The sequence below is a fragment of the Amblyomma americanum genome, chromosome 1, assembly GCF_052857255.1.
Source record: "Amblyomma americanum isolate KBUSLIRL-KWMA chromosome 1, ASM5285725v1, whole genome shotgun sequence".
In the NCBI taxonomy this organism is placed as follows: Eukaryota; Metazoa; Arthropoda; class Arachnida; order Ixodida; family Ixodidae; genus Amblyomma; species Amblyomma americanum.
This window is the reverse complement of record NC_135497.1, coordinates 275,114,441-275,127,054: the sequence shown is the minus strand read 5'-3', so window position 1 is coordinate 275,127,054 and position 12,614 is coordinate 275,114,441. Positions and strand designations below refer to the sequence as shown.

At 46.2% G+C, this 12,614-nt stretch overlaps 1 protein-coding gene across 6 annotated transcripts; it reads right to left on the bottom strand.

The window, feature by feature from the left end:
- Positions 1–4,173: 4,173 nt before the first annotated feature.
- On the bottom strand, positions 4,174–12,543 carry LOC144115113 (uncharacterized). Of its 6 annotated transcripts, none has more exons than XM_077649272.1 (5): positions 12,274–12,543; positions 12,084–12,165; positions 11,490–11,641; positions 6,675–7,057; positions 4,174–6,173 (listed from the first exon to the last, which is right to left on the bottom strand). In XM_077649272.1, the coding sequence occupies exons 3-5, from the start codon at positions 11,601–11,603 to the stop codon at positions 6,062–6,064; spliced, it is 609 nt and encodes a 202-aa protein (XP_077505398.1). In that variant the 5' UTR covers positions 11,604–11,641; positions 12,084–12,165; positions 12,274–12,543; the 3' UTR covers positions 4,174–6,061. The 6 variants fall into 6 exon arrangements, with proteins under 6 accessions (XP_077505398.1, XP_077505397.1, XP_077505400.1 ...); XM_077649271.1 differs by having other exon boundaries at positions 12,084–12,162; XM_077649274.1 differs by having other exon boundaries at positions 12,084–12,162; positions 12,278–12,543.
- Between the last annotated feature and the right edge of the window lie 71 nt (positions 12,544–12,614).

Sequence of the window (12,614 nt, the reverse complement as noted above, 5' to 3'; positions counted from 1 at the left end):
ACTAGGCCGAGGGACCGCCTGTTCCCATTGGATTAACCAGCTGGTAGACCGTGGTAATACAACCCACAACCTCCCGTAGCCTAGACGAGCACTCAAGCACGAGGCCACGGCTACAGTGGAGATGCTCTTCTTGTCACAGTTCAGACACAGAAAAGGCGTATGACATGATGTCGCATTGTTGAGAAACATAAAATGACACAAAGAATCCATGAACAGCAGCTTAAGCTACAACAAGAGTGAGAGCATTAACAAGACGACCTCTTCCACACTCCCTTGTGACACCTCCAGCCTTGGAATGCTGCCCCAGATGCAGCATTCTTGACAGGACATGGCCCGCTTAACCGCTTGTGCATGGGTTTCACCACAGTGGTATCCCTGGCCGTAACGGACCCACAGATGCTGGCACATTTCAACTAGGAATCTGTGCAGGAATTTCAGCAGCTGTTTCCCTTCTCACTAGACAAAAAATGCCTGACTGATCCGGACTCTTAGATTTGTAAGTTTGTTAAAATTATGCTCGTAAGTTTTTGTTTTCTTTTAACGGTTCATAAGAGTGGTGGCCATATGTGCTGACATTACATGTGCTTTCACAGAAAAAACAAAAAAACTCTACTTTGGAAAAAGTCTGGAAAATTTCTAAACAGAACACTCGGCGTGCTTTCAAGGGCTTCATACACTGCTCATTGTACTGCAAAAGAATATTTCAGGCTTTCAAGAAGGAACCCATGAACAAGAGGGCTGATAGAGGTTGGTTTGCTCATCAGTGAGAAGCACTGCCTTTTACTGCCTTTTCAATGAAGGCACACTCTGGCATCCCTTCCGATAGCAGCAATGCCACGGGACAAGCACCAAGCGATTTCCACAAAAAGTAACAGCTTTTGATGACCTCGTCATCACAGCTCGAACCACAGAGAAACTAGCCTCTATTTGTTTGTTTCTGCAATAGCCTACAAGATTGATGAGGCCTGAGAGCACGATTTCCAGGTCGATTTTGTGGTGTGGCGTGGCACCTCGCATCAGCATACTGAAAGTGCATGAATTCTGCACATTACTATGGCTACGGCTTATTCCACCGAAAATACTTTTGAACGTAGCTGCGTCTATTCATATGCACCAGCCCAAATTTAATGAGGAGGAGTGTGGCAACCTATACAGAAGCAACCAGTATATACAATGCTCACTTAATTGAACACAAGAAAAAGACAGCTAAAACAGACAGGTTGCCATGCCTAATACTCGTTAGAAGCAAAAATATGTCAAGCCAATGAGAATGGACCGTGTGCTGGACACTCAAAGTGCCTTTAAAACTTGCGCCAGACCCCTGCGTTAATTTCAGTCCGTCCTTTTCCCAGACTTGGACACTTTCTTTTTACCAGACTTGGACACTTTCTTGACTTTATCCCTCACAATCTCCGATTTTTTGAGGTAAACGAAATTCCTCTGACAATTCCAGGTTGCTAGACACCCTTTAAAACCATCACAGCCCTTCAAAGAACCGTAGAACCTTGCTGTTCTGTTCTTGGTTCGTGTAATCTGCAGTTTCATAAAACCAAAAACTATGCGTGTTGTGCTATTTTTAATCACAATACAAATCCTGGTTAACTTTCTGAAATGATTCCCTGGTATACATGGCCATAATTTTGCCAAATTCTCATCAAACAATGCATTCAGAGACCAAGAGAAAATGGATGCTTTGCCCAAATGCACCTGAGCCCTGCGGAGAAGACGCCGCTGCTGCTCTGCACAAAGGCAAGGAAACAAAGCATCGTAAGAGCAGCTGCGGCTCTTCCACAATGCACAAGTGTAACGGGACAACGTATCTGAAAACGCTAATAGTTGACGGACTGGACGTGCCATGAAACTTCAGCCCCATGGAAAACAAAAATATGGAAACAACTTGCAAGCGCTAGAAAAGTAACTTTCCAAAATTTGTGCCAGCACATTCACAAAAGTTTTAATGAAGAGAAAGTGCCAATAAATGCCAGAGACTAGGAAATGGCGCAAAACCTGGACATAGAAACAATCACATGCAGACCAGCGAACAAATTTTTCAAAGGTGCCAATTCAAGCTTGTTGCTAAAACACTGCATTCATAACATCAAAAAAAAGAAAGGAGGAAAAAGGGGGGGAGACAAAAAATAAAAGGGAAGGCGGCACAAATCTTTGCCTCAAAAATGCAAAAGGCCATGTCTCGTGCCATTTGCAGACGCTATCATGTCAGGATTTCGCATTGATTGAAAAGCAGTGTGCAATCACCTTGAAATCAGTGTGCGGCAGACTTGCCAGCAATTAAAGTACTGTAATGAAATCACAGTAATTAAATTACTTTTCTTGGCAATTTCTAATGTAATTCATTACTTTCGAGCAGTAATTTCACGGAAAACTAATTAATTACTAGCGATATTACTTTTCCTGCCTACGGAGTCCATGCCTCTCTTCATATCTGCCATGCTTTGGCCTTGCATTTGTGGAGATGAGCATATACAAAGCAAAGATGCAGTTTATGGGGGTTTAACGTCCCAAAGCAATAGACTCGGGCTATGAGGGACACCGTAGCGAAGGGTTCCGGGAATTTTGACCACCTAGGGTTCTTCAACGTGCACTGACATCGCACAGTACACGAGCCTATAGCATTTTACCACCACCGAGATGAGACTGCTGCGGCTGGGATCAAAAAAGAGTCTTTCAGGTCAGCAGCTGAGCACCATATAACCAATGAGCCTCCGCGGCGACTCCCAAAGCAAGAATAAATTACGGAGTGCACTAGAGACTACTTCCATTTTTTGAAGGCGAAAATCATTCACTTTTTAATTTATCTTGTTTTCTTCCTTCCTAGTGACACACCTACTCATTAGCATACAGTCATAGGGAAACACACTCATTAAATGAATCATTACTAACTACGAAGCAAAGCGATCACCTCACAATCTGAAGGCCCTTGGTTCAATTCTCAGCACCCTCGGAAGAAATTTTTCTCTTTGCTGTGAATGTCATGGGTTGTGGACCACTTTTCCTGAACATCGACTACGACGCCGGGTATCGACGTTAATCTGCCACTTAAGGCTTTTACTTTAAAAGCGCGCAACCAGTAATAGCCAGCACCCCAGGGAAGCAGCAGACGTGGACGAGAGGTGATGTGCGCGTAGGCACCAGCACTGCCTTTGTGAAGAGTCTGCATATCAGTCACAGGACTGCTACGCATCTTCCTGCACTGCATACGGTCTCACACACAAACGCACTGCATGGCCACCAGAAGAGCTCCATGACCAAGGCATGCCATACGGCACCTTCGCACAGATGCACTACGAGTGCTTGAGTAAATACACTGACGTCGCCGCACTGACAAGAAGTCTCAACTGACACGTCTAAGACAGTTGGTTGTGAGTTGTCGGTTTTTTGCGGTCTCATTCGAGGCCCTATTTCTAACTCAAGGGCAACACAGGCAACAGCGTCCCAGAGACATGAAATTTATTTCCACCAACTTGCCTCCAGAACAAATCAATTGAACATCAGCAGAATTGGCAGCTTCTCTGGCCCCTGTGCACTTCTGGGATTATGCGTGGAAAAGCAGTCAATGTACTCCCGCTGTTTACGTGGATGACAAATTCTTCAAGATCAGGATGGTGGGACCATATTACACATTGAATGATGTACTTCTCGTTGAAGAGTGATATGAGAAAGACCTCATCTACATCAGCAAAGCGGCTCTTCAAACTGACTAAAGAGGGGCAAAATTTTCGACGCCTATTTTCAAGCTCAGTGGCGATGCAAACAAGACTAGAAATTTTGCACGAACTATGACCAATACGCAATGTTTTAGCATCGAAACTGAGAATTTTCATTACTTAAGGCAGGTAATTGTAATGTAATGTCATTACTTTTTGAGACCAGTAATTTGTAATATAAATTAATTACTTCTGTGTGATTTCTAGGAAAGTAATTAGTAACGAAATTTAATTACTTTTCAAAAGTAATTTTGCCATGTATGGTTTGCGGTCAGCGGCTGCCTAGGAAACTTGTCAGTGTCCTTAAGTTCTTACACAAACAATGATCTGTAGCAAAATGGTGGTTTGAGCTAGTTGGTACATATTCACAATTTCACCAGCGCTGCGACTAGGAACACGAACAGAGAAGAAAGACAAGGACAAGCGCTTGTCCTTGTCTTTCTTCTCTGTTCGTGTTCCTAGTCGCAGCGCTGGTGAAATTGTGACAAACAATGATACACCAACCAGTTTCCTACACGTGACAATGTCTAGGAGAAAAAGGAATATTGTGACGAAAACGACAAAGCTGGCAGTGGTGCGGTACAGAGCACTCGCTACAGAGCACTCGGCCATTCCCTCCATGCAAATAATATATCTGCCATCGTTCATCGCGCCTCACTCTTTGGCCGGCCACTACGTAACAATATTACACACCACACAGCATTTGCATGGAGGGAATGGCCAAGAGCATTTCCCATTTGGTTTTCTTCATGTTAAAGGAGTATAGGCACATGCATTTAGTGGCATGTTTTCTTCTCTATAATGATGCGGAAAATACTACTACGCATGAATCACCATGTAATATTTGCCCACGGCCGCTAAATAATTTATAATTGAATTTTTTCTGTCATGCTGTTTCAGTTTCAACAGCCAAACAATGGCTATCATGTCAAAGAGTACTTTTGTGTCACGTGAGGCATAGAAAAACGCCCATATAATCGCTTCTTCATCGTTGTAATTTACTGCAGTGATGAAGCCAGCCTTTCTCAAGAGCCGGAATGACAACTAATGTGGAAGCAATGATTATATTGCAGTTTTTTCATGCTTCACGTGACCTGTAGGCACACGTTGGCATCACAGTCCTCACTCGGCTGTTGAAACTGAGACCGAAACAGCACGAGAAAGAAATGCGATTATAAATTATTTATTGGTTATAGGAGAATACCGGGTGGTAATCCATGTATAACAACGCCTTACGCATCACTACAAACAAATAGCAAGCACCCGAAAGTTAGGTGTCTATACTCCTTAATTCTTTAGACCCACCATTCTGGCCACTGATCTTGCTTTGCAGTTCATCTGCTGAGTGACTTAGCGATATCACCTGCGAATCGCAGATTACTAAGGTGTTCTCCACTAACTCTTATCCCCCACTGTTCCCAATCAAGGCCTCAGAATAGAGCAGGTATTCCTAAATACCTCCTGTTCACAGGAGGTATTCTGTTGCATAGGAGGCATTGTGGAGACTCATTTTTTTGCATGATTGGTGATGTATTAGACACTGCAGTCCAGCACAGTTTGGAATTGACACTGTTGCTTCCATCGTTGGCAAACACCATCCAATGAAAGTAACGCCTACATGGAAGCTGAAGACAGCGATAAACCCGTACTGTTGGAAAAAACTGCATGCGTGCTACACTTGCTTGTTCACTCAAATACGGCCTAATAGAGCAGTTGGGACCCGGGACCTGGCTTATATGCATTCGAGGCTGCTGCGCTAGTAGCCATGTGATTAAAAGGTTTCACCTGCGCATTTTTTGAAATGCCTCAGGTATCATCTTTTACCAGGTCACCGGATATACTCAGGCTGTTTTCAGTTTGGGCATATTGTTTCGTGGTGACCAGCCAAATAATAAGCGGAGATGAACGATGGTAGTGAGACAATTTTAATGGCCACTCGCCTATGGCGCGACCTTCCTGTTCCCGCGCCACTGCCAGCTTCGTCATTTTCGTGACATTACCCGTGGCTGCCGAGCGATCGTCCCGATAGTGAATAGAAGAAGACACCGACAGAAAGACGCGCTCAGTGGAGACGGGTTCAGAGGATGGTACAACAGAAATGGCATGGGGGGAAGTGCTGGCCGCCACGATGACAGATATGTGTGAATGAATTCTGGTCGACGAAGCTTCCGGGTCACAGGTCGCCAGGAGCCGACGGCCAAAGCCCTTGGATGCACCGAATGGCATTGGCAGAGGGGCGGTGTCCTCACGTGTGGGCGGCGTCTCGGGGCGTAGTCATGTCCACATGTCTTGTGGTCATGGCAGGGAACAGGGCAGGCGTGAACGGCGATGTCGGTTCAGGTCCGGCGGGCTGGGGCAAAGCCAGGCAGGGTGAGCCAGGTGCACACGGCCGACGATCCCGGCAGGTGGAGGACTCCAAAGCTCCAGAACCAGCATGGGGATGATACTCTGCATCTCACACCAAATGTTATGTGGCGACCAGCCAAATAAAAAGCAGCGATGAATGATGGCAGTGAGATAATTTTAATGGCCTCTCACCTATAACGCGACCTTCCGTTCCCGCACCACTGCCAGCTTCGTCGTCTTTATGGAAATATTGCCACTTTGCACACAGTTTTTTTGCAGTGCCACGAGGTACGTCTTAACCAGGTTTTACTGTACCTGTGAGTACTAAGGCTGCTGAATTTTATGCGCCTTGTGAAAATATCTGAGGGGGGACAAAGCCTTTCGCCCACCCCGTACTCCCACTCTGCGGATGCAGCGTTCCCGCTCGCTAACCGCGGATGGGGTTCGTGCTCGAGGGACAAAGGGAAGGGACGACACAGCGGTAACACTCATATGCTATTTATTACACTTGCAATTAATACAGAGAGCGGGCCAGCTAGCTACAAAACATCAACGAGGCATTCCTCGGAAATAGAAGGCAACGTAAGAAGGACTCCGACTTACCGGCTGGGGCAGGGGCACGACTTCGGAAGTATCGGCGGCGAACATTTGCATGCGCCGACAATGGCGGCTGGGTTTTCCCGTGCATGCCACATTCTTGGGGCAAAGCCGAACCCCGAGCATTTGCTGGGGAAGTCGACCAGAGCGCAGGTCTGCTGCGCTCGCTTCGCTGCCTGGAACCGGAAGTAGAGCGGCAAGGCACAACGGATCCCCGTGCGCCTGTCGCGGAAGATGATGAGAGCATGCGGCAGCAACCGCTCACGACGCTGGCCGGATCCCGAAGAGGCTGTCCGGTCCCACAGAATTCCGCATAACCTACGAGGTGCCGCTCCTGTCGCCGTTCCCTTTCCCCCATGAGGGAGACTTCCCTCCTTGCCCAGCCGGGGCTGTCCGTCCCGACGGCCGATGATGAAGATGGGCCGCATCCAAATGGAGGGGGGAAACAGGTTTCCACAGCCTCAATGTGAAATCTGAACCGATTCATACACCTCCTACAGTAAGGCCCATGAACCAACTATAAATTTGAAGTTCTGATCTATTGCTATGCGAAGCGTTCAGAACAAGTGGTGCCCTTGATGGTCTCACGATAATTTTGACCACAATGGCAACACAGGCATCAAAGGTTGCCTCCAAACTATAGCTCTCCACCATTCGTGGCATGTTTTCCACTGCTCTACAGTCTTTTTCCACAGTGGCCCACTCATAACTCACCTCAGTTCTGACTGCAGGGCCAAACCAGCAAACAAGTCTTACGCAGTGCTGTTCGGATGGACCTTATGGCCATGCCACGGCTCTAATTACACCCCACCACTTTCGCTCGGCCCCATGGTGACATTCCTAACAGAGTTGGGGGAAGGAGGAAGTTGGAGCACCACAAAAGCCAAATGTACAACAAGGACTTAGTGCAGTGGCCTCGCTCAAAGCTCTTGCCCTGAGCTCAAACAGCACAGGTACTTCTGGTTGAGCTTACAACTTTGTCATGCCCGAGCTGACAGCTCACCAGCCACACACATCGAAACAAATTTTTAATTACAGATGCCAAGAATGCCACATCTATTAAGGTATGGAAGATGATGTTAAGCCATGTATGTTCTAACCAAACCAAAATTCTTACCACTGTCAAGTAGATGACCTCGGTTCTCTTCGGCAATACATCCAGCTCATTACTGTTCTATGGTAAATTGTCATTTTGACCTCTCAGACATTTTCTTATCAAGAGGCACAAGGGCAATTGGTTAACTGTCTGGTTCATGGGACCAAGTGGCATTAAGCAATCACTACAAGCTCTGGGCAAACACTCCCTGAAGGGGCGACCGCAAATCTTGTACCAAAGCTGCAAATTATACTGTTTGAAAGGGCACTACTTTTTTTTTAATTACTTGTACCTCAAAGGTCCACAAGGGAGCATTACATGAGGGGTGGGCTGATATGTATTAAAACCTCCTGCCACAGAATTTTTTCAGAAAAGGCAAACTGAAGAGCTAAACTATCCATCTACATCCCCGAGGTTTTTTTGCTCCCATAAAACCTACTGCACTAGAAGCCGTGTGTTGGTGGTTGAATCTGAATGCCACACACCCATATGCAAGTAGCACACACCCTTTACCAGCATAGCACCACGTAAGATCATGTCAATGCCTCCTCTGGGGCCAACAGGTGCAAGCACACAGAACAGTAGGAACAAAACGCAAAGACTAATGTTGTGTGAGTCACTCCTGTGCTCTGTCTTTCGGGCTCCATGTCTCAAGATGAAGAACAACCCCTTCACAATTTTCCTCAAAAAGTGAAACTACAACAAACATCTACTCCTAAATTGTGAAAACAAAACGACAAACATAGAAGGAAGAAGATAAACATGTCTCGTCCTTGTCTTTCCATGTGTTCTTCAATTATGGGAACTGCTTCCTCGTTCATCTACCAGTCCTACCTGCATTCATCTGTGGCTTCTCGCCTCTCGCCACTGCTTGTCTCTAGGAGCATAAACGTTGCCAGTTTCACAGCAGGAGGCCCACTTTCAAAATTATAATTTGCTAGATCCGCGACAGCCTAGTTGCTTTGTTCACTATACAGGCAGGCTTTGTTTATTTGGGGTCTGCAGTTGAAAGGTGTCTTAAAAGTGAATGTTTCCACGTTTCCTTTTCGTTTATTCTTTCTAAGTAATGGGTCGGACAAAAAACTGTCGCCCACCCAATGCAAAGGAAATAGCCACATAATCATAAGGTCTCTTCCATTTGGCTGCACTTTCTGCACTAGTTCAAGTGCAGCACAAGTTTTAGGCTGGCTTGCACTCACCGAAATGGAAGCGCAGCTGCGGTGCAGAAATATGGCAGCTCCCATGTGTATGTCGAAGAACCAGAGAAGGTATGGCACTAGTTATTTAATGAAATGATGACAGTTCTTTGTTGAAAGGTCTATGGTTTATGGAGGTTTAACGTCCCAAAGTGACTCAGGTTATGAGGGACGCCATAGTGAAGGGCTCTGGAAATTTCGACCACCTGGGGTTCTTTACCAGCACTGACATCACAGTACACGGGCCTCTAGAATTTCCCCTCCACCGAAATTCGACCGCCGCAGTCAGCATCAAACCCGCATCTTTCGGGTCACAGGTTTCATCCTGGCCATGGCGCTCGAATTTCGATGGAGGCGAAATTCTAGGGTCCCGTGTACTGTGCAATGTCAGTACACGTTAAGGGAGCATAGAAACCTAATTTTGGTGGCATATTTTCTTCTTTATAATGATGCGGAAGACACTACTATGCTTGAATCACCATGTGGTATTCGCCTACGACCACTAATATTATTTAATCAAATTTTTCTGCCATGCTGTTTCAGTTTGAACAGCCGAATAAGAGCTCTGATGTCAAAGAGAGGTTTTAGCTCATTAGAGGCATAGAAAAACTGCGATATAATTGCTGCTTTATCGTTTTAATTTACTGCAGTGCTGAAGCCAGCCTTGCTCAAGAGCAGGAATGACAACAAATGTGGAAGCACCAATTATATTGCAGTTTTTCACGCCTCACATGAACTACAACCTCTCTTTGAGGCCACAGTCATCGTTCAGCTGTTGAAACTGACACAGCACAACAAAAAAATTCAGTTAAAAATTATTTAGCAGCCGTAGGAGCGTACCACATGGTAATCCGTGTATAATATGTAATATGCCTTACACGTCATTACAAAAAGATTGGTTTGGTTTATGGGGGTTTAACATCCAAAAGCGACTCAGGCTATGAGGAACACTGTAGTGAAGGGCTTCGGAAATTTCGACCACCTGGGGTTCTTTAACGTGCACCGACATCGCACAGTACACGGGCCTCTAGAATTTCGTCTCCATGAAAATCCGACCCCGCAGCTGGGATCGAACCCATGTCCTTCATGTCAGCAGCCGAGTGCCATAACCACTGAGCCATCGCAGTGGCGTCATTACATTAAAAAGAAGAAACCAAGCACCCAAAAGTTAGGTGTCTATGCCCCCTTAAAGAACACCAAGTGGTCAAAATTTTCGGAGCCCTTCACTACAGCGTGCCTCATAGCCTGATTTGCTTTGGGACGTTAAACCAACCCCTAAACCATGTCCTTTCAGCAAATAACTGTCATCATTTCATTAAATAACACGTGCCATACCTTCTATGCTTCTTCAACCTACACATGGAGGAGGTGAGTGACTGTTTGAGGCATCATAATGAAAACCTAAGCGGTCAAGTCGAGCCGCATGGGCAGCATTTCAGTGCTAATTCGTATGTCGCCTGTGTGTATACATGCAACAATTTTTTTTTCCTGTGAAACGACAATTTCCTAGAGCAGGTTCATGGTAAGACTTCTTTGCGATTTGCTGCTTGAAAATCTTTCAAGTGTTTCGGGATTATGGTGGTCGTTGGTGTCGGCGGCATGCAGTTGGCTGCAATTTCGTGACGACAGTAAGGTTATCAGACAATCGGGCCTGCACACTATTTTGTCCGTGATTAATTTTGGGTTTCGGTCTTCGGAAGTGGACGGGTACAGCCGCGTAGTGGGAGTGTCTGGAACTACACGTGAACGCTCCCCACTGTGTCGATGGGTGGCGCCACATCCATGGCAAGCCCTGGTGTGGGACAGCCACGTGGACAGCGTGTTCGCGCCAAGTGACAGAGTGTGGTCGGCATCTACGGCAGGGCTACATTCATCATGTGTACTACTTGCGGAATAAAGTAATTCTCAGTACGTAACACACTCGACCATTCCTTTTGGAGGCAGCCAGTGCCAAGATGAATTTGAACTGTCTGTACTGATGCTGCACGCTGCCGGCACCAACGAGGAAAATTGCAGAACTAATGCAGAGAGTGCAGCCAAATCAAAGAAACCTATCATGACCACAATCTTAACAAAGTGGCAGTTTGGGCTTTTTGGTATAGCATATTAGAAGACATAGCGCAGCACAACAGGACAAAGAAAAGGGACACACAGGACGATGCTTATCCTGTGTGCTCCTTTTCTCTGCCCCCTTGTGCTGTACTGTCTTCTTCTAATATCACCACAATGACCTGTCACACACTGCAACAGTGCCTTGTGAGCTTTATGCACCTCACAAGCTTTCAAACAGTCAAAGGACATCAAGCACAATATCCGCAATGTTCATCTCTTTAAGGCCTCTTTACAGCATGAGCTGTAAAATGGTCTTAAGATTAAAGGTCTTAAAAGGAAGCTTGTTTTTCCAGTTGCCGCATGCGCTCCATGCAAGTTGGCTACCTGGGTCCAAACACCTTCCGCACGTAAAACTGATGTTCGGTGCAGGTGGCACAGCACTCATTTTAAAATTCTCACAGAAGGTGAAGGGCTCACCTTGTGGCATCTTAAAGCCTTTGCTGCCTCAGTATTTGAACGGCCCATTTGTTCAGCCTCTGCGCCAGCAAGTGAACGCCGGACTCGAAGCAGGAATCGGGAAGGCCCGTGCATACCAGAAAACTGCCTGCCAGTTTTTCAAGTGCTGTTTTCTGAAATAAATATGAATTTAAAAGAAAAACAAGTTTCGCTCTGCAGACACCAAAGTTTAATTGCTTATCTCGCCGCAATTTTTGCACCTGTTTTAGAAAGCGAATTGTAACAGCAGCACAGAATTTAAAATGCAATTAAGTCAACACTCTACAGACTTTCCCAGCCGCGGGGCCACAAAAAATCGGACCGCGTACAAAACTCATCGGACAAACGGCTAGTTCAACTCACGACCGGCTTTAGTAGTAATAAAGCCTGTCGTGGTTCAACTGGACTGTTGTCAAAAGTTCCCCCCCCTTTTTTCGGGAGCACGCAAAAGCTGGTAATTATGCGTGTTTTACATGACCATGAGTTACGTTGGGCTGGGTTGACAAAAGGTATAAAAACACGCTCAGCGCTTGCTCTTTTCCGTAGACCTGCACAGAGCTTTTGAGGAGAACTTACGATAAAACAGATGAGTCTTTCCCTCTGGGCTTTTGGGTCCCCTGCCGAGCAAGCGGTCTCAGTGCTAGTACTGGGTTATCTGCTAACACGAAATATTCGGGTGCAAGAAAGTTGACAACGGAATGCCGAGTGTCAGATGACAGGCAATCACTCAGTATGTGCATACCAAAAGATAGAGCAAATTACTCACGTACAACACGATTGCACGCTCTTTCCGCCGACCGGCCATAGTGCTACTGACAGCAATGCTTGGCTCGGCGGCTCGGCTCAAACATGGCTCAAGCAGCAGTCACTGCTCGCAGTTGTGCATCGCTCGTTGCCAGGGTAACTGCGATGCCAAACTTAAGGGCTCATTCATACTCGAGAGTCATCGGCGACTGTTTTGGTCGAAAAGAGACTTATGCTGCTTCCTTTCTTCGGCATTGCGGCTCAACCAACCGCACCACAATTTGTCTGCATGCCATGAACTGTGCCCAAAACCACGCAAGCGTGGCGCACCCAATGCGCCACGCTATATATATATATTAGCAG